Here is a 27986-nt window from a genome sequence, read left to right as displayed (position 1 = left end):
ACGCAGCCCCTTCCAGAGCTCACGTCGCGGCTTTTGGGGCACACAGGCAGCGGGGTGGCACCCGGGGAGAAGGAAAAACACCAAGCGTGTCACCAGCTCGCCTTGGTTATCTTTTATTTTGATAGTTGTAGCTTTAATTAATCATCATGCACTGGTAAATGCTTGTAAAACTGTCCCTGTAATGCCAGGCTGTGTCTGCCCCAGGACCGAGCTCGCTGGGGCACACAGGGCATCACCTTCTGCCGACGAAGAAGGAGCGGCCCCGGGGAGCCAGCGCCCACCAGTTGAAGGTAAAAAGTAAATTGGTGCTGTGGGGGGCCCCCGGGGAGTGCGCTGGGGCCAGGGCAGCCCCTCAGGGCTCCTCGGGGGTGGGTGTCCGCCTGCAGCATGGCTGATCCCACCTGGTAAAGCCACTGGAATCCATTAGGAGAAAAATTTGGGTGCTGCCCTTCACCCCACATGGAAAGAAGAAGGTGTGGAATGGCAAAAGTTGTCAAACTTGATGTAGTGTGGAAAGGGGGTGTTATTTGGGATGGTGAGCAGGGTGAACCCTAAGACCAACGGGCAATGATCAAAGAGCAGTTCCCATGAGATCTCAAACCATGGCTCCCCCTCGGAGGCTCCCCCACGGCACCGCTGCGATGCTTTCCCCCGTATTTTTACCTCCGCCACGCCGCTGCCGAGCTCTCCATTTTAACAGATGGCTGGAGTGACAATTACTGCCTCAAAAGACTATATTTATAAATTCCTTGATGGGCTGTTATCTGGCATGTGATAGAGCTTTACACAAACAGAGAGCCGAGAGTCACTGCTGGCTGTTGTAACTGGAAAGGAAATTATATTGCACAAAGCGCTTCAAGAGAGTGTGACGGGTTTTGCCAGGGAAGCAGTTTTGGTGGGCGCTTGCAAAATGAGTTTGGTTTGCGTAGATTTGGTACATGTTGAGAAATAATCATCTGGGGGTGACTGGCACTGGTTGGCTGGCTGCCTGGCATCGCATCCCATCCCATCCCATCCCACCTCACCCCATCCCACCCCATCCCATCGAAAGGAGCACGCCACATCTCAGAGGGCTGCAGAACCGTGAGGCAAATCTACCTTTTATGGCTCCTGGAGTTAATTTAATTGCTTTTCTCCTCTTTTTGGTTATCATGCTCATGAATTTGGAAGCTCTGAATGCAAAACAATTAGGGACAGGGGTCCCTGGGGATGGAGTAATTTCCTGCTTGGAAATGCAACGGGTTTTTCATCCTCCCTGTCCCTGCTCACTTGCTGCTGATCGGGAAGGTCGATGGCGATGCCCGATGCTCCGGGCTGCAGGGTGAGGATTGCAGAGGATGCTGGTGGTGTTAAATCAGCCGACTCTTGGGAGAGATGAGGGCGAGAGCAGGGAGGTCAAACCTTAGGAGAGGACGGGTGGGGTGGCCTGCTCGGGAATCCGTGTCTTTGTTAGGATTTGGAAATACAAGCAGAAAAATAGCATTTTTCTGCCAGCGTGTCATGCCCTTAGCATCTGCCTTGCTGGGCTTGAGTCATCTGCACCATCTCGCTGGTGACCTTCCCTGTGGTGCTGCGGCCACCAGCACCTCCTGAGCATCCCCTGTGCTCGCCCGGAGCTGCTCATGGCCCAACAGGGACCGTGCCAGGGGTTCCTCTCTCCCGTGCGTGGGGTGGGAGGCAGGACCGCGCTCTGCCTGGGTAAGGTGGCACGGCTGGGGGTGATACTTGACCGTGGCTTGTCGCACTTTCTGGCAACTGAGCCAGAAAAGGGAGAGGGGACGTGAAACGCGGGGGCTGTGCTGGCCAAGTGCTGCAGGCGTCATCGGGCAGCACGTTTTGGGGAGGCACTCTGGGGTTTTGCCCGGCGTCAAGCTGCAGTGCCGGGCTGCCCACACCGTTTTTTTCTCCTGGAAATGTGGAGTTTGCACAAGCAAAGGCGTATCCTGCCACGCCGAGGCCCTTTCTGCTGCTTTGGGAGCCACCCCACGATGCTGGCGAGGTCCCCGCCGCCACCCCAAGCCCCGTGACACCGCGAGAGCAGAAAGCTGAGCTGTCGCTCCCCGACACAACCTTTGCACTCCCGGCAGCCCTGCGGTTACTCCTCGCCCATCCCCGCTGCCTCGCATGGGCGGGAGGGATCAAAACCACCTTCTTTTCTCCCAGCCCCACCGCTGCCAGCGCTCCCTGAGCGCTGTAAGGGAGAGGATGAAGAGCAGCGCTGGGGGGAATTATTTAAATAGCAGGAGCTCTTCCCCCAGGTCGTGCAGCCAGCAATGGTGTGTACGTACACAACGCCCGCGCGGGGCCCAGCTATTTCTGTACTAAGTGTTTGATGGAGCCAAATGCAATTCAGGCGTATTTGCTGGGAAATCACAGGGAGAGGAGCCCCGCTCCTGTTGCTGGAGCTTGTGTCAGCCTGGCCATCTGCGTCTCCCCGAGAAGGCGTTATAAATAGGTCCGGCTGCTTTCCTTTTCTTTCCGTGGCATAACTTTTCGTCGCTCTGCAGATTACAGGGAGGCTGAGGGTAATTATAACACCTTCGTCCTAACTTGCTGACGCCTGCCTCCCTCCCTGAGCTCTTCTAACGCACGTGCTGTGGCAGATGTTTGCTAAACGAGAGGACCCCAGGGAGACACGGGGAGGCTTTTTCCTCCCTAAAGAAGTCAGCATCAAGGAGGTGCGTGTCTTTGACAGCCTGTGGCAAGCTTGGCTTTGCTCAGCGGGGAGGTAAGTGGCAGCTGGCAGTGCAGTCGTGTCCCCCTGATGTGGGATCCAGCTGTGGGGTGGCCCCAGGGAGGGCAAGAGCATCACTCAGACTGAGCCCGTGTGCTCTGGCATCTTCTGCTCTGCGTGAATAATGCACCAATTTACTGCGTTTTTGGGCTTGTGTCATAACCTGGATCCCAGCTGTGATTTACCACAGCAAGCTGGAGGTCAGCGCAGGGCTCATCTCCTCCAGCTCTTCTGCTGTGCCTGGCTAAGGTCGGGAAAAATTGTTTTAAACACCTGGAAAAGGAGAAGCTGCTCGGCAGCACCTGGCTGCGTTCAGCTGCGTTCGGCTCGGTTACAGTCGGCGCAGGGGAGATGGTTTCCCATGCCCGGAGGGGTGATGTGCCAGCAGGGTGTGAAAATGGGAGCACAGACAGAGCCTCATCCTCAGATAATTCCGTAAGTGAGAATAAGGAAGCTCTGGTGATCTCTGCATCAGAGGTTCAACCAGGAATAAGGAAACGGGAGGATTTTCCCAACCGCTGGGCAAATAGGGGCGTTCAGTATGGGAGGGTCCAATTTAATGCTGTAAACCAGATTGGATTAGGAAGGATTTGCAGAGGGCCAGTCTGGAAGAGCGGCTTATTTAGGTTTTGAACAGCCATGTCACAACAGTACGTGGTGTTGCAACACGCTGTTGCGTTGTGTGCTTGCGCTGGGGTGTTGGGTTTGAAGGGCTCAGTGAACAGCCGGGAGCTCCTGGGCTGGGCAGAGGCGAGGGGTGGCCACGGTGTGGGGTGGCCACAGTGTGAGGTGGCCACAGGAGGATGATCTGGGCTGTGAGAGGGCATGGGAGGACACGACTAGATAAGAACCAGGAAGCCGGCATCTTCCTTGTCTTGTGAGTCTCAACCAAATCCCTTAGCCCAAGAGATCGCGGAGGGTGAGTAGCCTTTGGGGTTTGACTGTTTTCATACTGTTGTGGGTCTTTTTAATGCTCATTAATTTCTTGTTATGCAAGTGACTTCGTGGTGTTTAAAGTGTCTCGTTGCCCCTGTCCCACTCCAGGTGGGGGACACACATCCAGCCGCAGCAGAAGAGCTGCCCCGCTGTGACAGGGCTCAGCTCACACCACGGGGTCAGCCTGGCCGTGGGGTGTTTGCATGCAAGACCTGGGGCTTTTACCAGAGCTTTTATCTCGTTTCTCCCTGCTCTTGCTCTGTCCCCATTCCTTACAGCATCACATCCTCTGTCTTTGAAACCCTGTCTCCTTTCCGGAGCTGTCAACACCTTCCCCTCTGCCTTGTGCCCAGCCCCGCTCTCCTGGGCTGCTTTTTGCTCAAGGGCATGAAGCAAAAAATTGCCCAATACTTTAGTAACTTCCACAAAAGAGGTGCTTCCCCTTGTAGCTGCTGAGTAGGTGGGGATGTCACCCTCTGCTCAGCGCTGGTTTCCCTTCTCTGCCTCCCTCCCGGTGCTGGAGAACTGGCCCCAGCAGATGTGAGCTTGGCTGTCTCGCGGCTTCCGCCTACTGCTGGAGTCATGCTGTGTTGGGATCGGGGAGGAAAACAGGCCACTTATCGTGTGCGACAGACACAGCCAGCCCCGGAGCCTTTGTTTGCAAAAAAGGGGAATGGAGTGATGAATATCCACGTCAATCCAGGGGCAGAGCTGCAGCTGGTGGGTCTGTGGGTGCCCACAGGCACCCGGGAGGGAGGTGGGTGATGGAGGGTGGATGCAGCTGCAAGCGCGGGGGGTGGTGGGAGATGATTCTTGGCTGGGGATGGAGGTGGAGGGGAGGGATCACTCTTCCAGGAGGACATTTTTGGGGAGTACCAGCATGGAGAGACTTCCACAAGCTGCTTGGAAAGTCTTGATCATCTCATAGGGGTGCGGGGAGGTTCATAACCCAACCTGAACCTTGGTGGAGACGGGCTGCCTTGGTCCTTGGCCTCATCCGGCTGAGGCAGTGTGCCACGGCGGAGTCACTGGGCAGATGCTCAACCTTCCTCGTTAAGGTGAATCATGCCTGGGGAGGGCTACGAGTCACCGAAGTGGGGGGAGCAGGCACAGAAGTGCCCATATCCCATCCCAGTGCTGGAGGTTGGGTTTGGTTGGGTGCCAGGAGCGTGCGTGCCGGCACACCGCCGGGGTTGCCATCTCCTGAGCAAACCCAAGGTCAACAGTGGAAGCCACAGATAAAAAAAACACGACCTGCAAATCGTGCTTTAAAGAGCGAGCATCCATGTGAAAACACAACCAACAAGAGCCAGCAAGGGGAGGGCAGTAAAACCCTCACCATCGTGTTATATAAAAATTGGGGATCTGGGATGTGTTTTTACATGTCACTTGCAATTTCTGAAGTCTGACTTAATTATAATAATCACCCTCAGCAGACAGTCAGTTAGTAATGCTCTTGGATTTCTGCTGAGCTCAAACTTTGTGTCACAAACATGTTGTTTCCTCCCTGGGCTGCTGGTGATGTGTGCGGGGGGCAGGCAGCACCCCCTTGCGCAGGGATGGACGGGGCGTTCAGCAGTTTTGAACTAATTGGCACCATCTGACCTCTCCCAACGGGAGATGTTCCGTGGCAGGAGTAACTCACCCACCTCTCTCACTCCTGCAAGGCTCAAAAGGACTGAAAAGCGGAGGCTTTTGATTCTCTTCCAAGGGTGCCCTTGTGCCACAGCATCTGGGTTTGGCCAGGCTCTGGGGATGCTGCATTTTCCTCAGCACCAGTCTCAGGAATATTTCCCTGGGTTTGTACAATTTGCTGCTCATGGATCACCCCTCAGGGCATCTCCTGGGTGGGGAAGATGTTGATGTTAGAGCCAAGCCTGGTTTTTGCTCCCTGTGGGTATCAGTGCAGGACTGGCTGTTGCTGCTGGTCCTCTGGGGTGTACTGGGTCAGTGATTGGTGTCTCCCTGCCCGTGGGGGACATCCATCCCAGAGGGCTCACCCTTTCCCTCTCTCCCATCACGTGCCATGAAACCCCTGGAACTTCTTCTCCAGTGGTGCCAGGGGAGAAGCCCAACTCCACTGATGCTGCTCTCCACGTGAGCAATAATTCCCCTGAGTGCTGCCCTCGTCCCACCGGACGCTGCACCGGCTGCTCTCACCCGGTTTCTCCTCCCTGCTGGGGCTTTTCTCCCTCTGATCTTTATTGGTATTTTTTTTTTCCTTGGAGTGGCTCATGTCGGGAGGAGCAGAGCAGGTGACACAATTCTCGGGGATCTGAGTGATGGGGAGGCTTAAAAAAACAGCTAAAGGTGATGGAAAGGGCTGGAGAATTGCGTTTGGATGTGGATTTTGCTTAATATTTCGGGTGTCTGCGTGCGCAGGGGCTCGGATGGGCTGTTTTGGGGGGAATGATGAGCTCGGCGTGGGAATCCCACCACAAGGCACACGCTGCACACTCACCTGGTGCCGCAGGAAAGGGGCCAGCACGGCTCTCGGGAGACGTCGGCGCTCGGCCGGCCGTGAAAACCGTAACGAAATCACACAATGAGCTTCTTTCCTTCCCCTTCCTCGGAGGCAGCGCGGCAGCCAGCCCGGGCTCTGCGCGCAGCCGTGCGTTGCCTGCGTGGGCACCCGGGGGGGACGCGATGCGCCTGAGCTCCGGAGGGAGGGATCGCATCGTCCCCGCATCGCCCGCATCGGCTGCTCCCCGGCGTGCCGGCCACGCCAGACCCAGCCTCGTCGGATGCCGCTGACCCGCCGGCGCGCGAAGGTGCGCCGAGGCTCCTGGGGGCAGGTAAAATGAAAGGGAGGGAGGGAGGGCCGCGAGCGGGGGACACCAGCCCCTTTGTGACCCCGAGCGAGGACAGGCCTCGGTGTGGCAGCACGGGGTCCCCCCCCCGCTGGGGTTTAATCCATCCTCTTCCCCCATTCATGCTGGGAGGTGATAACCCGCTTTCTCGTGGCCCAGCTGCCGTGGCATCGCCGTCCTCTCTTTAAACAGCCCGTCGGTGGGGTGAATTCATCCTCCTCGGGAAGGATGGAGAGTCCCTGGGTGCCCCGCAGCGTCCCTGGGCTTCATCAGCAAAAGGTTTTGGCCGTGCTGCCGTGCCGGCTGTATTTTTAACCATAAACCCGACAGCGGAGGCTGGAGGCACCAACTCCCACAGGAATGGGGGGGCTGAGTGTGTTCGGGGAAGGGGAAACCCCTCCCGTGCCTTTCAGGGAGCTCATTTCCAAAATACAGCCCAGCTCCTGGGATTCCTAGGTGACATTTTGCTGAGTGAAAACGGGCATTGCAGGATAAAGAGCTGCATTTCAGGGCTCCCTGGGGATGTGCGTGCGTGGCGGGAGGGGGTGAAAGCTGTGCGGCTGGCAAGCATTAAAGGAGAAGCCGCTGCTCGGCACAAAAGCTGGTCTTACGCAGCGCAGGTCTATTCAAGAGACATTTAATTCTCTTCTAAAGTCCAGGCGAACGGGGAGCTGCCATCTGGTGTCTGATGGCAGCAGGAAGAAAGGGCTCTTCGCAAAGCGGGGGCAAGTTGGGAGCTTGCTGGGCTTCAGATTGTCTTGAAATGGCTCCGTTATTAAGGCTGAGCGAGCTGGCTTTGTAAAGTGACCTGTGTGGGTTAATGCTGGCTTGGGCAAGGTGAAGGGTCCTGCCTGCGGCTGCCTGACCTGGCCTGGCAGGCAGCAGAGCCCCGCAGAGCGATGGTGGGGCTGGGAGATGAGCTGCAGCTGTGGAAAAGGCCCAGGGGAGGACCAAGGGTGTTCACATCACCTGCTAAAAATCCTGCATCAGGGGATAGGAGCCCGGCTGCAGGCTCTCCCTCTGCTCTCCGCTCTCCCTGCCTTGGTGCAGAGCTGGGTGCTGGTTCTGGCATGCACTGAGCGTGTGCGGTCTCTGCTCTGCCTGCGTGAGCACAGGTCTCAGCTCACGGCCTCCCTGGTATTTGGAGAGTTATTTTTATTAAGTTGCAGGGGTTGTAACTTCTCCGCCAACAAAGCGGCCGGGCAGCATCTGCAGTCGGGGTAGGAGGGCTGTGCTTTGGCAAGGACGCAGCTCAAACCTCGATAAAACGGGGAGCGTGTCCTCGCTGCCAGCGCCAGGAGCAGGGCAGAGCCGCAGCGGGGACCAGCAAACTCAGTGTGGGGGAGTTTCAGCTTCCCGGAGTCCCAGGGCTTGTTTAAACAAGGTTTGTGCGTTGCAATATTTCTGGGGTGCTCGGGGAGGTGTGGAACCTCCAGATGGAGGGTGGTTGGAAGGATCCAGCGCTGGACTGGTCTGTGTCCCTCAGCTGTGACCTTTCTGCCGGGGTGTTCTCACTGCGGGAGAGACACGGGGAACAAGACTGACCAGTTCCCCAGGAGGAAACAGGCCGTTCCCTTACGGCACAGGGAGTTTTCCTTGGCAGAAACAAAGCTTTGCCCACGGTGCCTTTGCGGAGCTCTGCCAGGCTGGCTCGGCGCCCACCAGGGTTCTTCTCGCAGGTGCAGGGGTGCTCTGCCAGGACAGACCCATGGGCGCAGTGGTGGCGGGAGGCTGCGTGCTGCCCCCGGGGGGTGCCGGTGGCCGGAGCCACGGTGCAAGCGGCGTGTCCGCGTCAGCCCCCGCGGTCGGGCTGCACGGTGGGAGATGCAAACCCTGGGGGACTGCAGGGATCTGGATGCGTTTTAGCACAGGGTGGATGAGACAAACATGGATCTTGTGGAAGGCTGCAGCATGGAAAAGTGCCAACACTGAGAAATGGCACTTTGCCCTGTCCCTCCAGCAGCGATAACTCCCCATGTCCCCCCCCACTCTGCCTCAGGGCTGCGTCTTCTCCAGGGCAGGAGGAGATTCGGTGGGAGGAGGTAGCAGTGCACCGTCCCCTTTCCCGCAGGTTAGGAAGGATGTGTCCCCTGACACGGCTGGGACATGGACATGCAGGACATGTTTAACTCCCCTCTGCTGCAGAGCAAGGCCAAGATGCTGCCCACGTGCTGCTGGAGCATCTTTCACCCCTCGTGCAGCTCCTCCTGCTCCGCGCAGCAGCGGGGATGCACGGCTGGAGAGCTTGGCAGAGCTCATGGCTGTGACAGCATGTGGCAGCCCCAAAGGAGCAGAGCTGTCCCCTCTGGGCTGCCAAGCTGAGTTCTGCAAGAATATTTAATTGTGTTTATTCCCCTTTCCCCGGAGCAGCATCTCTAGCGGGGGGATGCAAACAGGCTGAGTGGCCCCGGGGACTTTCGGAGCCCTGGTGCTGCGTGTCTGGGTGCCCTCCCAGCACCCAGGGAGCGGAGGGATGGGAGGGATGTGCTCCTGTAGCGACGACAAGACAGCCAGAAGTTTCTTTGTTTTAATTACAGTTTTTAGTTGCCCCTGACAGCTCCAGGCTGGAGCACTGTCTCCACGTAGGATGCAGATGCCAGCGCTGTCATTCCGCAGGATGCTGCCCACAGCCTGAGCTGGTAATGAGGATTAGCTGAGTTTGTCGTCCAGCTCTGGGGACGGAGCAGGCAGGGGGTCACCGGGGGCCAAGCCATGCAGCTGGGGAGCGAGGAGAGCTGGGCCACAGACTGGCTGAATCCCGCTCCCCCCTGGGATTTCCACCGCAGCAAACTGGGATTGGATCCCCCTCCCCAGGTGTGAGTTGCTGAGGTGCTGCAGCGTACCTGAACTCAGCACCCAGCGCACCTGTAAAAAAACCCAATGAGGAGCATCCATGCAGAGTTGAGGGATGCTGGGAGAAAGCATCTCATCCTGAAATCCCTGGAAAACGGAGGTTTGCCAGGCTGGAGGAGAGCATCATGCCCTGGGTGCACTGCTCACCCCAGCGCTGGCAGCGGCACGTGAGCATGGGAGGTCCCCAAAAGCTGTGCTGTGTCCTTTATCACTGTTGTTCTCCGGTCTCAGTCCCGTGAGTGCCAGTTCAGCATCACTCGGTGAGGCTTTGGGCGTGATTTTTTTTTGGCCCTGTGTGTCATTCTCCCAGGCTCTGCAAGGAGAAGGAATTCAATTGTAAACCTAGACTTGTTGGTCCTGTCCCTTGGAAAGGATGCGCTGGGACTGGGGTGGGAGGGGGGCACCTCAATCTGAGAGGGATATCAAGGTGCTGGAGTGAGGGCAGAGGGGGGCAACGAGGCTGGGGAAGGGCTGGAGAATCAATCCTGTGAGGAGGCAGGGCAGGAGCTGGGAGTGTTCAGTGTGGGGAGGAGGAGGCTGAGGGGAGCCCTCATCCCTCTCTGCAGCTCCTGACAGGACATTGCAGAGAGGCTGGGGCTGGGCTCTGCTCCCAGGGGATCAGGGACAGGACAAGAGGGAACGGCTGGAAACTGCCACAGGGGAGGGTCAGGCTGGGCAGGAGGAGAAAATGTTTCCCAGCAAGAGTGGTCAGAGAGTGGAACAGGCTGCCCAGGGAGGGGGGAGTCCCCATCCCTGGGGGGGTTTCAGGGCCGTTGGGATGAGCTGTGGGGGGATGTGGGGTAGGGGAGAACTTTGTAGAGTCGGGCTGAGGGTTGGACTTGATGATCCCGAGGGGCTTTTCCAACCTGAATGACTCTGTGAGGATGGCAAAGCTGCGACATTCCTCTGAAATAAAGCAGAAAAAAGGTCCTCCCTCATCCCCCAGCTCCATTACTTTGCATCCCAGCTTCTCACTCCTCCCTTCCTCTCCCAGCACTGGTTTTAAACACCTCATGGGTCCCTTGTGGGCTTGCACGTGCCTGTCTCAGGGCAGAGCCATGCGACATCTCCCCTCCCTCACTGCCTAATTCCTCAGGGCATGAACCCACCAGCAGCCCCGGGGCACGGAGCTGCACAAACCAACTTGGTTTTGTTCATCTCCTGGTGCCAGCAGCAGCGTTACCCCTGGGTACCTGGGCACGGCGGGTCCCACACCACCCACAGTTCTCGCAGTGCCCACGTGCTTGGGGGGTTGGCAGGTTTTTCCCCCTTCTTACAGAGCTGAGATCTTGCTGAGGTTGACGCAGATGGAGGAAGCAGCAAAACTGGGCAGTTTTCTGGTTGTGATGGGCCAGAAATGCTGGATTCAAAGGCAGATCGTGGATGAAAACCGCTTTGCACGTGTATTTGCAGCTATAGGTGCATCACTCAGATCCATTCCAGCATATTTTTTTTAAAAACCGGGCCTTTTCCAAAAGTTTCAGGGCACCACAGGTTTCCTGTGGCATTTCCATGCGTGGCTCCAGCCAATCCTTTCTTCACTGATGATATCCCCAGGCCGGTGTCTCCAGCAGGAAGACGTGAATTTGTTGTACACCAGCTGCCCATGGGGAATACAGATGTGCTGAAAGATCCTTAATTGCAAGAAAGATCCTTAATTGCTACGCGCTACCTTGTCTGTCTGGTTGGGTTTTGTGGTTAAAGTCATCCCAGGAACTGCAGGGCCTGAAAGATGCTGAATCTCATGATGATACTGAAGCTTGTGATGCTGTAGGAAGGCTCCCAAGCAGCCAAAAAGCCGCTTTTTATTCCACATCCCTCCTTTGCTTTCAAATTGACCCAGCAATCTGGAGCAGGATCCCCCTGGGTGGTGGTGGGACGTACAGCTGGGCTGATCTCCACGTGCAGATGGAGCGGAGTACCTGTGGGGCTCTTGGTTTGTATTTTGGTTATTCCTTCCCTGGATTTGTTCTGCCGGAGCAATGATTGGGTTGTGGAGTGGGCACAGGGCTGAGTTTGAGGCTTGGGGTTTTTTTGAAGCTTTTCTGGGCTCTGTGCTGAGAACCCAACAACCTTGGAGGCTGTGGAGACGCTTGGGAAGCCTGGGGCACCCACAGCAGCTGCCAGCACCTCGAAACACCTTTTGTGGCCTTCGTTCAAGGGCAGGGCTTTATTGTGAGCTGGTCAGTGAGTGATTAAACCCTTTCTGGCCCCCTGTGAGCAGAATGCACTTACAAATTCTCCCTGCAGCCCTGGCCAGGTTTCTTCTGGGTTTCCAATGCCGTTTATACCCACTGTGAGTCCCGGGGTCCCGCTCACTCCACACCCCAAATCCTCTCTCCCAGAGGGCTGTGGGGTGCATGTGTGTGGAGGAGGAGGTGGGAGAACACGGGTCAGTGTGTTTTAGAGCAGTTATTTGGACACGGGAGTGTGCTGAGAGCCGTGTGTGAGCTCCTGCAAACCGATGCCATCCGCCTGCTGTGCACATCTCGGGGGTCCCTCTCTGTCACCCCTGCGCACAGGTATGGCCTTGCAGCAGAGCCAGGGGCCACCATTAGCCCAGCACAGTCCTATTTTCTTTCTGGTGATGTCTGGAGAAATATATTCTCCTGGACGTGGGCTGTCTCTTCCCTGTGCCACTGGTGTGCTGGCGCTGGGTTTCTGGGGCAGGACGGACCTGCCCGGAGCTAGAGCTGATGTCTGAGCAATGTATCTTCATTTATATTTGTTTTCTAGAGCTGGAACTCCCTAATATTGTCTGTTCCTTGCTGCTACACAGTGTGTTCCTTGGAGCAGCTTCTGCAGAGCTCAGCTGTGCGCAGGCTGGGCACGGGACGGGGCAGAGCGGCGGCTCTGGGACAGGCTGTGCCTCCCCATTTGCACCAGTGCAGGAACGCTGGTGTCTCCCCAGGTCAGTGGGAGCAACTCTGATTGGGATGGATACTTATAGGGGTGCCCAGCTGGAAGAGAAATTGCTGCAGTTTCTTTACAGGCTGCACGTGAAAGGGGACGTGGGACTCACAGCCAAGGAGTGCCCAGCTCACAGGACATTTTTTTTTTGGTGTCACATCCATGCAGCACCTGTCATCTGGGCAGGAGGACTTGTTGTCCCCACCAATTCCCTTCTATTAAGTGTTGAACTGAGGAAATATTCTCAGAAAGATTTGACAGCTCCGCTCGCAGATCTGCCTTCTGCTTCGCTGAACGCGGCGCACGGGGTGGGAAAAGCAAGTTACAGCTTGGGGAGGGAGACACAGGCTGCAGAGCGTGGCTGCGTGAGGGTCCATCTCGTTGCATCCTGGCCTCCCTCCCTTAAAATACACCCTGGGGTGGTGAGAAATGAGCTGTCAGCGTTATGCAGAGGCAGCTCTGACCCCAAACCTGCAGGTGCCGGAGGGGCTGGCGGTGGAGGTCCCCGCTCCATCCGTGCAAAAAGGGATTTTGCAGCTGCCTTGGGAGCGGGAAGGGCCAGGGGGTGGATGGATGAGGCACAACGTGGTCTCTGCAGCTGGGGGGGGGTGTCATGCTGCCTGGGGGGAGGCCGAGCCAGGCTGTAGCTGGCTGGTTCCCCGTGGGCACCCTGCCAGCCCCGTCCTGTGCCGCAGCCTCTCGGCTGCTCCTCAAATCCCGCCAGTCGATGCTCTCGGCCGCTCGCTGCCTGCAGCAGTGTCCTTGCGCCTCTCCCGGGACCCAGGTTTAGGTGCGTGCGGGGGGAGAGCGGGGTTTGGGGTGAGGTAGGGAGGGTGGGTGAGCAGGGTGCCAGCGGAGTGGGGAGGAAACCGGGTGCATGTGGGTGCATGAGTTTCTGCCACCCCAGGTGACTTGCTGTTTGGTGCCTGCTGTGTCTTGGCCCCCGGGGAGCCGGGTGACAAGGGCTTTTCCCAGCCAGGGTGACTGATGGTGTGACAATGCGCTTCCCTCTCTGTCCTGTGGGTCCCAGCACCCCGCTGACCCAAGGGGGCTGTGGGGAGGAGGAGCCCCCGAGCTGGCACAGCGTGCTCTGCTTGGTGGAACACTTCAGATTTGGTTTCATTTTGCACTCCTTTTTGCTGATGAACTTGACGTTGGTCCTTTGGGGTATGCTAGGCTTTGAGCTGAAAGAAATATCTTCTTTTTTTTTTTTTCTTTTTTTCTCTGGGTGTAGTTGCTGGTGCCCTGGGATCAGTTCCCTGGAAGGCAGCGGGGCTGTGGCAGTGCTGCTGTCACACTGCCCTGGGGTTGTCACCACTTTACCTGTGCTGCTGTCCCTGCTCCTGTGCCCTGCTGCCTTGCCCTGCGCTGGCCCCGTGTGTGGCTGCTGCAGCGGGGCCACTCGTACTGGGCTTGCTTCTCAGAAAGCATAGCTTGCCACTTCCAGGGGCAAAAACACGCTCGCCAAGGACATGAGTTACTCTCTGACGAAGAGGCAGTTTTAGGGCAGCCCCTTCTTTGCCCTTTTTGCTGCACGGCACTGCTGTGGTACTGCCCGGGATGTGCATGTGCCGGAGCATCGTGGTCCAGCCCCGGCCAGTGCTCCCCAGGCTCTCCAGAGAGCAGAGCTGCTGCCGTACCAGCTTTGCAGGGCCTTTGAACTCTGGGTTGGACACCAAAACTAATGAATCTAATTGCAGTTCAGAGCCCTGTGTCCACACCCCCTTACAGTTTCTGTGGTGTTCAGCAGCCTCTTTCCATTCCCGGTTTAAGTTGGTGCATGTTTTAGTCTGGAGCAGAGGAGGCTGAGGGGAGACCTCCTGGCCCTCTGCAACTCCCTGCCAGGAGGGGGCAGAGAGGGGGGATGAGTCTCTGGAGCCAAGGCCCCAGCGCCAGGCCCCGAGGGAATGGCCTCAAGCTGCCCAGGGCAGGGTCAGGCTGGCTCTGAGGAAGGATTTCTGTGCAGAAGGGGCTGTTGGGCGTTGGAATGGGCTGCCCAGGGCAGGGGGGAGTCCCCGGGATCCCTGGGGGGGTTGAAGAGTCGGGCTGAGCCAGCGCTGAGGGATCTGGTGGGGTTGGGAACGGTCAGGGGGAGGGTCATGGTGGGGCTGGAGGAGCTTCAGGGGCTTTTCCAACCCAGATGATTCTGGGATTCTGTGATGTTTAATGCTGGGATGCTCCTCCCTGGAGACAGTCCCATTTCCAAAGGGGGTCAGGCAGACCCATGAGCAGAGAGGACGGAAGGGCAGAGGAAGATGCTTCTCTGAGGCTGCCTTGGAAAATCACGCGAGTGTTTGCCAGCTGCTGGCTCACACCAGCCCACTTTTGCCCATCAGGCTGCGAGATGTCACATTCCAAAAGTGGCCTATGGAACTTGGGCTCAGATTGTCTCTTTTCCGGGCTAAAGGATGAAAAACCCACTTGAACCGTGCAGAAAACACACGGGCACTGCATGGGTTTGCTTATCTTCTCTCCAGCTCTCTCTCCCTGGTCTGACCCTCCCCGCTGCTAATTGGGTGTCCTGGGAACATTATAGGTGGTGGCCTGTGGTCTTCTTGCCCAAGGTCCATCCTGGAGGTTCCCTGGGGCCCTGTCCTTACTCTTGTCCTTCCTTCTGTCTTTCAGATGTCCTGTGGTAACTCATCCCCCTCCAGAAGGGCCTGTCTGCCTTAGCCAGCCCGTCCTCCCAGGCATCCTGCCAGCAATGGCCTTGACACCCCAGTGAGGGGCAAAAGGACAAGGAGCCAGTACCCCCAACACCACCACGTCCCCTGGGAGAGCCATGGAGGCCCCCCTGGACGTGCCCGTAGGGAACCTCATTGACTTTGATGCCGAAACACCCACCTGCATGCCCTCGGAGCCCTCTCCTCCCACTGCGCCCAGTGGCAACGGGCATCTGGGGAACGTGGAGGATGTGGCTGGGGAGGAGAGCGATGCCACCGAGTCGGCAGACAGCGAGAATGACATGGGTGACTCTCCCAGGCACTGGGGCGGCTACCGCCGTTCCTCCTCCAATGAGTCCTTCTCCTCCAGCCAGAGCACCGAGTCAGCCCGGGACGAGGCGACGGCCGAGCGCCGGGAGTTCATGCGGCACTACGTGGAGAAGATCTTCACCGGGGGGTGAGCGAGCAGGGCTGGCGAGTGCTGCTGAGCCTCCTGCCAGGGGACATCCCGCGGGATGGGATCTGGATGCTTTCCCACTCTGCGAGCGTCGCTTTGTGTCCTTCCCATGGCTTGGAGAACTCAGCTTGTTGCTCCTGGCCATAACGCATCATCAGAGCTGAAGGCTCTAACCTGCACCCCTCTCCTGGGCACATCCTGGCTCATCTTTACCCCTCAGCTTCCCTCTTCTTTTCTTTCTCCCCTTTCCCATGCCAGAGGCTCGCCGTGCCAGGGGTGTTCAGCTCCTCTCCCCCACTGGGCATCTCTCTGCTGATGTTGGTGCAAATGCCAGCGGCTCACACGTGCCCCAGAGCCCTGAAGCAGCCCCTGGCTCTTCCCCCGCAGCCCGGCATCCCCCCAGCTCCCATCGCTGTGGTCTCTGTAACGCTGCGGCTCAGCGTGTCAAGCAGCATTGAGTAAACTGAGCGTGATGAGCAGCAACAAGGGTTGTTTTTTGCTTTGGGGCAGAGTGCCTGTCTCTGGAGCTCAGTTTCTGCTTGGGCTGTTCTTGGCTCTTCCCTTCTCCCTCTGCCTCTGGTTTCCTCCCTGCCAGGGAGGAACAAAAGAGCAGCATAAGCCGAAGGATGACAAAATGGATGCTCCCCTTCCCCTCTTTTTCTGCCTTCGCAGCACTGGGATGCTGCCACCGAGAGGGATGACGTAGAGATGCTGAGCCGTGCTGGCTGGACAAGGGATGCCAGCCACATCTTTAATGGTGTTTTTTTCTTTTTCCCTATTTCAGAGAGGATCTAGACCAAGAAGAGAAGGCCAGGTTTGGTGAGCTCTGCAGCAGCGAGAACGGGAAGGGGAGGGAGTGGTTCGCGAGATACGTGAGTGCCCAGGTAAGGAGAGAGGTGGGCGAAGGAGCGGTGATCCTGTGCCGGGGCTTTGGAGCAGCCTGGGCAGGAGGCTAAGGCCAGGGGAATTTAGCAATCCCCCAAAGCAATATTTCTGGAGGGCAGGAACTCGGGGAAAGGGAGAAACTTCACTACAGGGAGATGCAGAAGTGAATGAATGCACCTCGAGGCAGTGAAATACGTGCTTGTCGCAATGTGGGAGAGACGTCATCTGTTTTATTCAAAACAAAATCCCATCGGCACTCAGAAACATCCTATTCCCGAGAAAAACAGTTCAGAGAGGCAAACCACAGTCTCCGAGAGGGAGGCCTGGCCATCTGTGCTCTCTGCCCACCTCCCTGTGGTTGGGGGTCCCGGGGTGTGGGGTTGAGGCTGCCCTTGCTTCTCGCTGTTGCCCCGCACAGCTGTGCTTAACCCTGGGCTTTGTGCCTGCAGCGCTGCAACTCCAAGTGCGTCTCGGAGCAGACCTTCTACCGCCTGATGCAGTCCTTCGCCCTCGTGCTGTTTGAGTAAGTCATGGGGGGAGGGTTGGGGCTTTGGTGCAATCACCGAAAGCCCCTGGGGCCAGAGCTACGGCTCGAGGAGGGGCAGCAGCCATGGGGTTGCTTGGGTCCCCATCGCTGTGTGTCTTCACCAAACCATCCCTCTGTGTCAGGTGTCACCAGATGGATGACTTCAGCCCTGCCAAGAACCTCATGACCATGTGTTTCACCTACTACTACGTGGGTAAGAGTCACCTGCACCCTCGGGCTTTGCTTGTGTTGGAGACTGGTGGTGAAGTGTGCCCTGTGCTTCACCCCCACTCTGCGGAGGGGTACCCACGCTTGGCCGACTCTGATACTGAGGGGGAAAGAGCCTCCACGGCTGAGAAGCTGTGCAAACCTGCCAGAGCCCCTCCCTGAGGCGGGGGCTCAAGCTGATGCTGGTTTGTCGTTGCTTCTAGCCAGAGAGGTTTGTATGTGGCCATCCCCAGATGTTCCCTGATGCTGGGGATGTAGTGTGAATGCCCCAGCCCAGAAGCTCATTGCTTGGTGATGGTGGTCACTCCTCCATGGATTTTCTATCCAAAGTGGGGGGGGAGGATAAAGACCTACAGGAATTGGGATGGGATGGGGTCTGGGCCGTTTCCATCTGGCTCCGTGGTGCACCTTGTAGCTGGGAGCAGGTCCCTCATGAGCTGGCAGCCCCCAGGGCCATGAGGCCAACTGAACTCCTGACATGTCACCCACAGGCAAGACCCACGCGCTGCCCTCGGAGGCCAAGGAGAAGCCCATGGGCAGCATCGACTCGTACCTGAAGTCAGCGAACAGCTGGCTGGCGGAGAAGAAGGACATCGCAGAGCGGCTGCTGAAAAACACGTCAGCCAAGACGGAGAACGTCAAGGGCTTCTTCGGGGGCCTGGAGACCAAACTGAAGGGTCCTAGCACCAAAAAGAGCGAGTGGGTACCACTCAGTTGGGGGAGCAGGGTGGACTGAGGCCAGCACCCATAATGTGACCAAGCCAGAAACCTCCTGGGTGTAGGGCCACCATGAGCCAGGGGTTATCGTGGCCATGGGAAGACGATCTCTAGCCTGGTGCCGTGCTTCATATTGGTCATTGGGCATCTCATGGTCTGGGAGTCCTGTGTCCCTCAGGCGTGGAGATAGGAGCTTCCAGGAGACGGTGCTGTTGCTAATGGTCTTCTGCATCATCTGTGTACTGGGTCGGACTGGGATGGACTTCACAGTCTCTCAGCCACCTTTCTGGTCCCGGGGACAGTGGCATGGGAGCAGGGGGCCTTTCAAATGAAGGTGCTGTGCTCACCACGGCGGGCAGGGCTTTGTTGCATGGGCTGTCAGGGGTTCAGGATTTTTGGGTGCTGACACTGATTTCTGTGCCACAGTGAAGGTGAGGACAAACCAAAGGAGAAGCTGAAGAAGACAGGTGAGTGGAGCCTGCGTTGTTGAAGTAGGCATGGTCGAGGCGAAGGAGCGAGGCTTGGAAGCGCTACGAGATGGCTGGATTGCCAGAGCTGTGGGCTGAGGAGAAGGGCAGGCAGGACTCTCCTCTGAGCTCCTAGAGAACTGTTCCGAAGGAGCCCTCATGGCTCCTTGCTTTGGAGCAATCACAGCTCTTGTCCCGCAAGGATCTTCTCCACAGTGGACCAGGTTGCAGAGGTTTGGGCATCCGCTGCCTCTGAGCTTTCATGTTGCACCATTCCCCACCTCTGTAGCTGTGTGTGCCACCAAACCAGGGGTGCAGTCCCTCAAGTATCCTCCTGGGACACCCATGCCTTGATCAGAGCTCATCTCTGCCCGCAAAGGGCAGCCAAAGCTCCTCTTCGTGTGGCTGAGGATGTGCTGGGGATGAGTATGCGGTTAGCAAACCTTGCCGTTGCGGCTGCTTGGACACCGAGCTGGCAGGGGGGCACAAAAATCTGTGCATGGGCAGGAAGGTGGGAGTTATCCAGACCTCGGCATGTAACTGTATGTCCCCACAGTTTCCGTGCAGAGCCCAGAGGAGGAGAAGAAAGGAGAGAAGATCTACCTGTACATGCACCTCAAGCAGCAGCCGATCTGGTAAAGCCTGGGGCGAGCTGGGTCCTGCCTGGTGTTTTCCTCCCCGGGATGCGGGTTTGTCCTCCTTGCCCACAAGTTCTCCAGATGTTTATGAGTGCTTTTAAGTTGCCACTGTCCCTAAAGGAGGTGGCCATGGCTTTTGCACATCCCTCGTGCTAGTGAGAGCGTTCGCAGCCACACAAAGACCTGGTTCAAAGATGGATCAAAACTGCTAGACTTGCTTAGCCCCACCCTGAATCATCCCCTGGCCCCCGGGCAGTGGGTGAGCTTGGCTCTGGGAGGACTCAGGGACAGGCTGGGGAGACGGGAGGTCCCCACCTTCTCCTTCCCTCCTTGCAGGCACAACCTACGGTTTTGGAATGCCGCCTTCTTCGACGCCGTGCACTGCGAGCGCAGGAAGCGGTCCCCCACCACCAGGTAGGACACGTCCCCGTGGGAAAAGGAGACACTGTGTCCCCTCCAGCCCCCCAACATTCCCCCCTGCTCCTGATGTCCCGAAGCATTTACTGACCGTGGGGAAACACTCTGCTTTCCACCCCTGAATGCAAATCTGCTGAGGCCACCGGGCCATGGGGTGGGCAGGCGAGATCTGTGTCCTCTTAGGGATTTGGGACCATGAAGGTTTTCTTGCTCGTTTTGCAAGAACAAAGCCCCAGAGGTGTGCCCAGAAAACCCAGCCAGGGTTCAGGCTGTTGGTGCTTTGTTTGCAAGCAGATCTGGGAACAGATGTTTGGTGCAGCCCTTCGGGGAGGCGCACGGATGGGGAGGGGATGCCCTCGGTCCCGGCTGTCCCCAGGAGGGCTGTGGAAGTGCTGCCAGCATGGCATGGGGACCGACCGCGGGCAGCCAGCAAGGATGAGAGCTGGAGATGGCAGCACGGTCAGCCCCAAGAGCTGGGAGGATCGGGATAAACTCTGCAGAGGAGAGGGGCTGCTCGTTTTGGAGGGTGGCTGTGTGCAGGGAGCATCTGGGTGCCTGGGCATGGGGACCCCACGGGGTGCAAGATGGGTGAGACACTCACCAGGCTCACGCCCATCTCTTGCTCCACCACGGAGCCGCTACGAGGGCTCGAGCAATTCACTCCTCTCCCGACCACAGTTTCACCGCTCCGAAGCCGGACTGCCCTGCTGCGCGTCTGTGCGGCGCTCTGAGCTCTCGGGGTGAGAGTCGTTGAGCTCGGAGCGTTTGAGCAGCCCCTTTTCTGAGCAGTGACGGCACTTCTTGAAGCAGCCAATACTTCTTCATCCTCCCCCAAACCCAAGCGAAGCTGCGGCAGCCCTGGCTCACGCCACGAGATGCTCTGCCAGGCTCAGCGCACCGATCAATCGCAGCTTTCTCCTTTATGGCTTTTCTTTTTCTCCCAAGCAAGCCACTGAAAGAACCTATTGAACAGTAATGTAACCATAACTGCATTTGCTTTGATTAAGCCCCAAATTAGCAGCAGCAAATGTCTCACAAGGACATACGCCACTGGCAGCTGCTCTCTGTTCCGAGTGCCTTTCTCAATTAATCTGATGGCTGAGTCTGCCTCCGCTGCAGAAATAAGCCTGACTAACGACTGAGCTTTGGGAGCTGCAGCCTGGAGTGCTCCGTGTATCTTAGGGGGGGTTGGAAGGTGGTGGTGAACCCCTCTTAGTCCTCTGGAGAGGATAACGGAAGCCACTGGGTGAACTGGGATGCTGCTTGCGGGACTGAGGATTTCAGTCCCTGGCAGGAGGAGCTGGTTGGTGAGGGCTGGGCTTGACACGCCAAGGATGGTGCTTGGCCATGGCAGGTGTCCGCAGGGTCCGTGGTGGTGGGGTTGTGGATGTCTCTGTGGGGTGGCCAGGGCATCTCTGGGGTGGCCGGGCTGTGTCCTCCCAGGGCTGCAGCGAGACCTGGGGAGGCTTTTCCTCCTCTCGGTGGGGAGGGCAGGGGATGGGGGGAAGGAACCAGAACTAAACTCCTCTTTTTCTCTCTCTTTCCTCTCTCTGCCTCTAACAACCTTCTTCCATCTCTTCTTCTCTCCTTTCCCCTCCATCCCTCTATCTTGCATGATCTTTTGTCGGCCCCGTTTCTGCTGCCGCTCCAGAGGGAACACTGGGGAGGAAGAGGAGAAGAGGTGTGTCTGTCCCCGTACTTCGGTGCATTAGTGTCCAGAGGCCGACGCTCACTTCAGGTCCAAATCCTGCCCTGGGGAGGGGGGTAACATGTTTCAGGGGGTCTCTGAAAGGCCCTTTCCCCACCGAGGAGGAACTGGAGGGCCACTGGAGGTTTGACTTCATGTGCATCACCCTCTCAAAAGGGCCAGAAAGGTTTCGATGGGTTCCTCTTTACCACAGCTTTTGAAAAGAAACCTCACCAGTTTCAAGCTGTCGTATTTTACTGTGGGAATTGGGTGCCCAGCTGCTGGGGAAGCCGAGGGCTTGTGCTGGGAATGGTTCCTTGGGCAGGTTTTGGACATGAAATGAGTCTCTTTGCAGAGGAAGCATCCCCCTCTCCTGTCCTTCCCGCTTGCTCCCGCCTTCTGCTGCCACACAGAGGTGCTGAGGATCCTTTGCCAGGCTGGAAAAGCTGGTCCTTCTATTTTTTTAATTTTTTTTTTTAATTGCACTCCTGTGCTGCCATCCTTAGATAAAAAGAGTAATGCAAACGGGGGCTGCGTGTCACGATGGTGAGTGTGTCCTCCGGGCTGTAGAGCTCCAACCCAGTCACATCCACCCGTGCTCCAAGCTGCGATCGGAGCGGGGGGAGAGTCGTTGCTCTTTCGCAGGAGAGCGGGATGCTCCATCCTGCAGGAGATCACTCCAAGCGATGGCATTAGGGAGAGGATGAGGGTTCTTTAAAGCCTGGCAGTAAATCTCCCGCGTGGTTAAGGCATGCACTGGCAAATGGATAAATTAAATACCGCTCAGCCAGAGCATCGCTCAGGTCAGCTGTGCGGGGTGAAACGCTGCTGCTGAAAAGATGAGGGATGCCAAGAGGCCGAAGGTTCTGACCAGCGCCTGGCCATGGCGAGGCTTTCCTGGGTACACTGAGACACGGGCAAGGTGTTAGCACAGCCCGGGGGGGTTACACACCCCCGTGCCTGCCCCACCGGGCCGCTATAAAGATCAAAGGGTGTGAGTAGAGCCATATGTGGGCTTTGCCCCTTCCCAGGCGTGTTACTCCTGAATAACAAGCCAGAAGCATTTTTCTTGGGCACTTTGATCATGTTGTGTTTTTTTTTTTTCGCTCCCTCAAAAACATAAAAAGGCAGGAAAAAAAAAAATAGTTACAAACATGCTGCCTCTCTAAGTGGACCAGTGAGATCTGTGAAGTTTTGCTTCCAGATTTCCAAGACCCTTAATTTGATTCTTCTTTCTTTTCAGCCTCCAGATTTGGATGTAATTTTTATTTGCTATCGTAAGCTTTATCTGGGAAAAATTACACCTCTTTTTTATTCTTTTTTTTTTTTTTTAGAAATAATCCCTTTAAACATATCGTCTAAGTTTCCAGAGCCCTATAAATATAAGCAGCTCATCCCTGGAGACTGCAGGCTCAGCCTGGGCTGGGCTGACTGGAGTGAGGACAGGCTCCCCTCCGGGGGGGTCAGTCTGAGTGAACACTCACCCTTTTCCAGTTTCAGCCACACAAACACACTCTAGGGCTGAGCTGATGAACTCGCTGTACGACACCCTCCTTCCCAGCCGCTGTTTCCACCCAACACAGCTCCTCCCATCCCGCTTGGGGTGCCGGCCAGCTACAAGCGTGTGGTCTGCTCCTGGGGTTCTTCTCTTCTTTCTCCTTCATAGAGCTATTTTTCTTCTACCTATCCCTGTTTTTCCTTGCTTTTCCTCCATTTATCCTTGGCTGTACCCTCACCTGAGTTCTCGGGATGGGGCTGGCTTCACCCTGGACCTGTAGTTTCCCCGGCGTGCATGCACTGAGCTCCCCCCGCCAGCCCCCCAAGCGTTGCAGCCCCACAGTGACACTTCTGTGACACAAGCTTTATTCCCAAGTGGGACACCCGGATGGGGACTCCTGCCACCGCCTTGACTTGGCCGCAAACATCTAGAGCTTAACCCCCCCCCTTCCTTTAAGGCAACGCTGCAGCTGTGTTTGCCCGGGAGCTGGAGTGGAGCATCCCCAGAGCACTGCTCTGATTTTGGCACTTCAGCAGGGCCGTGGGGAGGGGTACAGGGCCCCCGCCCTGTGCTGTTGGAGGGGGAGGTATGTTTGGGGAGAGGCTTGCTGAGGGCTCCGGGAGTTGGAGCCCCAGTGCAGATGGGGAGAGGTGCCTGGTACCCTCCTGGTAGCCCTCCCAGGTTGGGAGGGCTTCAGTGGAGCCCTGCTGGGATGGCCACCCCCAAGAGCTGCGAGCCCCCCCTGCTTCCTCACTCACCCCCCCTTTGCTGAAGCGATGGCACCCAAGGTGAGAGGTGCGAGCTCTGTGCTGGGGAGGCCAACCCTATTTCCGAGCTCTCCATCAGGGCCTTCAGGAGAAAGCCAAGGTTGAAGAAGACTTTCCTGGGGCGTCTATTGCTTTGCCCCGAGGCGAGAGATCTGGGGATGGATGCGGGTGTGTGAGCTCATCCGGCACCTCACGAGTGCTGAGGGGCTCTCGGGGCTCTCCTGTCCCCAGGCAGCGTGGCCCAGGGAGGTGGGGGGATGCAGGCCAAGGGGGTTCCGGGGGGCCAGCGGTGCCAGACACGCTCGTGCCTTGCAGGGAGAAGTGGTGCCACATGACGCAGGAGGAGCGTGACGACAGCCTCCGCTTCAACGAGAACATCACCTTCGGGCAGCTGGGGTGAGCAGGGCACGGGGACCGTCCCTCCTGCAGCCGGGCACCGCGTTGAGTCCTGTCCTATCCAGCCGCTGGGGACGGAGGGGGCACCTTACAGATGTTCCCCCACTGGGGACATCCCTTCTGGTGCAGAGGATGCTTGATGCTTCTCCTCAGGACCTGCTCCTGCCCCTTAAATCAAAAATCCAGGCACCACAGGGACCTGGCACACCCTCCCACAGCCGAGCATCATCCCAGCGCCCGGTACAGGGGCTGCAGGGAGGAAGAGGAGGGTGGGGGGAACAAAGGGCAGCCTGGCCCTTCCCTCACCAAGAGCATCTCTGTCCTTCCTCAGCACCTTCATTCACAACATGCTGGCGTTCGGCCTGAACAAGAAGCTCTGCAGCGACTTCCTGAAGAAGCAGGCGACCATCGGCAATTTGGATGAAGGTAGGGGTGAGCCTGGGGGGGTGCACACCCTCTTCGTGGGGTCCCCAAGGGATGAAGCCTGCCTGCCTGGCCACGGTGCTTTGGCACCCTCCCAGCACCCTTTTCTCTCTACTCCGCAGAGCAATACAAGCTGCTCAGCGACCACATCGAGCAGATGGCCACCGAATAACCGCCTGGCCGGCACGCTGCGGCGGAGAGACGGCGGCCGGAGAGGGTGGGGAGGGGAGAGAAACCCACCTCCGGGGCTACCTGAATCTGAAGCTGGGCTGCTTTAAAAAAAAACAAAACAAAACACAGAAGCTGCAATAAAACCTGCATGATCGACCACCAAACTTTAGAGCTGCACCAGGGCAGCCTGTAGAAATAGGAGCCAAACAGCCCCTGCTCCCTCGCCAGACCCTCCCGCATCTGTTTTCAGAGTAGACAGTCCCAAAGTGTATTTTGTCAGTTAAAAAAAACCCAAACCAAACCAAAACCAGGAGAAAAGCAAAAAGAGAGAAATGACTGCAGCTCCAAGGTGTGTTTATGAGAGCTGGACGCTGCCTGTGGTCTTTGGTGTTTCACAGCACAATGGTGGTGGGTGCAGAGCTGCCAAGGGCGTTTGCTGCTCGGTGCCTTTCTGAGGCTGCTGTGGACGATGGTAAATCCAGAGGAACCCAAGGCTGCGAGTCTCCTGCTGCCTTTCCCTGTCAGCATCCGTTGGGCACAATGGAGGCTGGAGCTGGACCAGGTGATGGGGTGATGGCAGGTACCACAACCAGCTGCTGGGGCCACATTCAGCCACCCAGGAAACCCAATTCTGAGGGAAAGCAGCTGGCTCTGCCTCCAGTTTGACCCATCACCCTCCACAGTGAGGCACCGGGCATTGGCAGCACGTGGGTTTGTCCTGGCAATGCAGGAGCTGGCTGCTGAGGATGGTGATGGGATGCAGCAGCCGATGGGAGGCTCAGGGTCAGTCTGGCAAGAGGCTGGGTTGGGTTGGGTTGTGTATCCTGGGATGTCACCACCAGCCGGGGACATGGGCAGTGTGGGGACTTGCTGGGAGAAAAGATGGGGCTGGCAAAGTGCTTCTGCCTTTCCTTGGGAGCTGGGGGGGAGGGAAATCCTTCCCTTGGGAAACCTTCTCTGAGCCGCCTGTGTGGTTTTGTACTTTGGGGCAGCGAGAAAACATAGTTTGATCCCTATCATTAGCCTGGATCAGGAGGAAAAACGCCGTGGCTTTGGGTGGAATGGTGGGGAGAGGAGGCAGAGGAGCAGTGTGAAAGCAGGGTGGGAGGAGGTAGCAAAGCAACAGCAAGGCAGAATCCCCCTGCACCCGCTCCCTGCCCCATCCCCAGCGCTGGGGCTGACGCGGGCTTGAGGCGCTTCCCCCAGCGGCCGGGGTATTAATCTCCCTCGTCCCCCCGGCTGCACCTCGCTGCCCTCTCCTTCCCCAGCCCCTTCGCTCCAGCTGCTCATCAATCAAACCTGAAATAGCCCCGTCTGAAGCACATCTCCTGTTCTGCTCGAGTGATGGCAGCTCCCCAGTACGCAGCGTATCTGGTTTTTCCCTGCGGACCTTGGCACGGCGTTTGCGGAGAGGCTGGGGACATGGGGACATCGCCGCTCCCCTCCTGCTCTGACGGGACCCAGCGGGCTCAGGAAACCCCAGCCCCACGCAGCCAAGGGTCCCGCACTCAGTGTTCCCCCCTCCTCCTTTTCCTGAAAAATAAATCCAGGTTTCAAGGGACCATCAGTCCGTTTTTCCCCATGCTGTCAGCTGTAGCCTCTAAGATAAATAGTATAACAGGGATTTTTCGATGTAGCTCTTAGTTTCTGGTGTCATTTCCTCGCATCAAAATGATGCTCTTCCCTAAGCTGGACTTCCCTCGCTGCTGGGGCTGGGACTCTGCTCCATGCTGGGTCTCGTAGGAAGGATCAGATCCAGCACTGGGTTTCCTTTGGCCATTCCCAAACCTGGGCAGAGTTACTGGTAAAAGATTTTTGTGGGGAAAAGGGGCTGCTGGAGGGGACTTTGTGCACAAAGCCCCTCGCCCCAACAAAAACTTTTCTGATGGAAAAGATGTGCTGGAGCACGAGCATAAGACATCCTGGAGCATCCCATCCCTGCGGCATCCCCAGGTCTGACTGCACTCGGGTCTTTCTTGAATCCTGCTTTGTTTCTTTATTATTATTTTTTTTTCCAACATGAAAAAAAAAGTTTAGCGGTGAAATATATATTATTTGCATGTGTATTTTTCTAAAAAAAAAATAAATAAATAAATAAAAAAAAAGTCCATAAACCCTTCTCGACTGGAGCTGCATGAAGGATGGGGTGAGAGAGGAGGAGAGATTGGAATAAATTGTCTTAAAAATCACTTTCTCACTCAGCCGTTGTCATGTGTTTTAATTAGATGGATCTTCTCCCTGCTGCCTGCTTGGCCTCAACGGTCCCTGGTGCCTTCCCCAGCTCAGCCCCCACCAGCTTCTCCCTTTTGATGACCTACTTTTTTAATAGGGAAAAATTGATGCACCTTTTAAAGAAATGTTAGCGTTTGCCCCGGAGCCAGCTAGGCACACAAAGGAGATTTAATTTTTATTTTCTTTTCCCCTGTGCGCTCAATCTCTGCCAGTCGCCGCTGATCTGACAGTGGAGCTGGGATCCTGCTCTGGCCTCGGGACATTTGATTTCACTGTATTTAAAAATCAATTACTCAGTATTATCTTATTAAAAAAAGATGTTCCCTTAGATTAATGGGCTGGGAGTGTTATCCTCCACCCAGGCTTTGGAGATCACGTCTCCTCTGGTCTCCGTAGGCCAAGCTGAGCCTGTTCCCTGCCCTGCAGAGCTGGTTTCTCTCTCCATATAGCCCAGGAGCAGGGTTTCGTGGCCACGTTTCTCTTAGGAAGGAGCATGCCTTGCTCATTTTATTTATTTTTTTTTTCCTTAATTACCCTCCTTAAAGCACTGCACAGATTCACCATCGGAAGAGGGAAACCCATCAGCCCTGAAGCTTAGATGTTTTACCTGAGGTTTCACAAGGGTGTGGGCTATGGAAAACCAGAAGCCCTGGGATTGCTTTTGTTCCCTCTGTCTGATGAATTGCTTATCGCCTTGCCGTGCCTGATAAACTTGTATATATAAGAAAGGAGGTGATTATTCCCCAGGGTATTTGCTCAACACCGGGTGCTCTTTGCAGTGGGTGCACCCCCAGCACCTCCTGGCTGCTGATTTTGCTGGCTGGGTTTCCCTTGGCCACTCCCAAACCTGGACAGGGTTACCAGAGGAAGGTTTTTGTCAGGGCCAGGGGCTGCCAGAGGGGACTAATGTGCATGTTAGTCCCCTCTGGCAGCCCCTCACCCTGACGAACACCTTTTGGATGGAAAGGATGTGCTGGAGCATCCCGTCCCCGAGTGCAAGGCACGCTTGGGGAATGGTATAGAGCGGCTGTAGGGGCAGCATGAAGAGCAAGAGGGATCCTTGGCCTTAACCCCGAGCTGGGAAGTCTCTCAGCCTCCCTGAAGTGCTGGGGAGCAGCATCCCCATCCTGCTCACTGGGTGGAGGTTGTTGAGCCTGTTTATTAACACCTGAGAACCAAGGTGCGTTAAAAGCAGTGAGAGGCAGCTGAGGGATGGCACCTTACCCAGCAGGGTCTTTGATGGAGCTGAAATCACCCTCGTTTTAAACCCCCAAAGGTGGGTTAGACCAGCTGAGGTTTGGGTAGCTGCGGGAGGAGCTCCTGGCAAAGGTAAGAGCAGTGCCGGAGGAGGAAGCTGTTGCACATCACGGGCACAGCCTGGCTCCCTATCCCTCCCTCCCCGCGGGGTATTAATTACACCCTCCACGCAACAGCTTTAGGAAAGCTGATACACTTCTGGGGTGATGCCACCCACCCATTAAACCCAGGGGTTAGCGGTGGCTTGGTGGCTACTCCAGCTTCTGATCCTTCCAGCCTGAGCACAGCAAGCAGCTCTCAGCCCCCTCTCCCTC

General features: G+C 56.9%; 1 protein-coding gene across 8 annotated transcripts; it reads left to right on the top strand.

Annotated features, from left to right (window-relative positions):
* On the top strand, window positions 1-26384 carry KIAA0513 (KIAA0513 ortholog). Of its 8 annotated transcripts, none has more exons than XM_074913722.1 (13): window positions 1-290; window positions 14869-15363; window positions 16148-16247; window positions 16698-16771; window positions 16918-16988; window positions 17494-17701; window positions 18146-18186; window positions 18743-18821; window positions 19161-19238; window positions 20893-20922; window positions 23509-23589; window positions 23921-24015; window positions 24135-26384. In XM_074913722.1, the coding sequence occupies exons 2-13, from the start codon at window positions 15026-15028 to the stop codon at window positions 24182-24184; spliced, it is 1245 nt and encodes a 414-aa protein (XP_074769823.1). In that variant the 5' UTR covers window positions 1-290; window positions 14869-15025; the 3' UTR covers window positions 24185-26384. The 8 variants fall into 8 exon arrangements, with proteins under 8 accessions (XP_074769823.1, XP_074769824.1, XP_074769822.1 ...); XM_074913723.1 differs by lacking the exon at window positions 1-290 and adding an exon at window positions 2204-2678; XM_074913721.1 differs by lacking the exon at window positions 1-290 and adding an exon at window positions 2204-2728.
* The last annotated feature ends 1602 nt before the right edge of the window (window positions 26385-27986 follow it).

This window comes from Athene noctua, chromosome 9, assembly GCF_965140245.1.
Source record: "Athene noctua chromosome 9, bAthNoc1.hap1.1, whole genome shotgun sequence".
NCBI lineage: Eukaryota > Metazoa > Chordata > Aves > Strigiformes > Strigidae > Athene > Athene noctua.
This window is presented reverse-complemented; position numbering and strand designations above follow the sequence as displayed.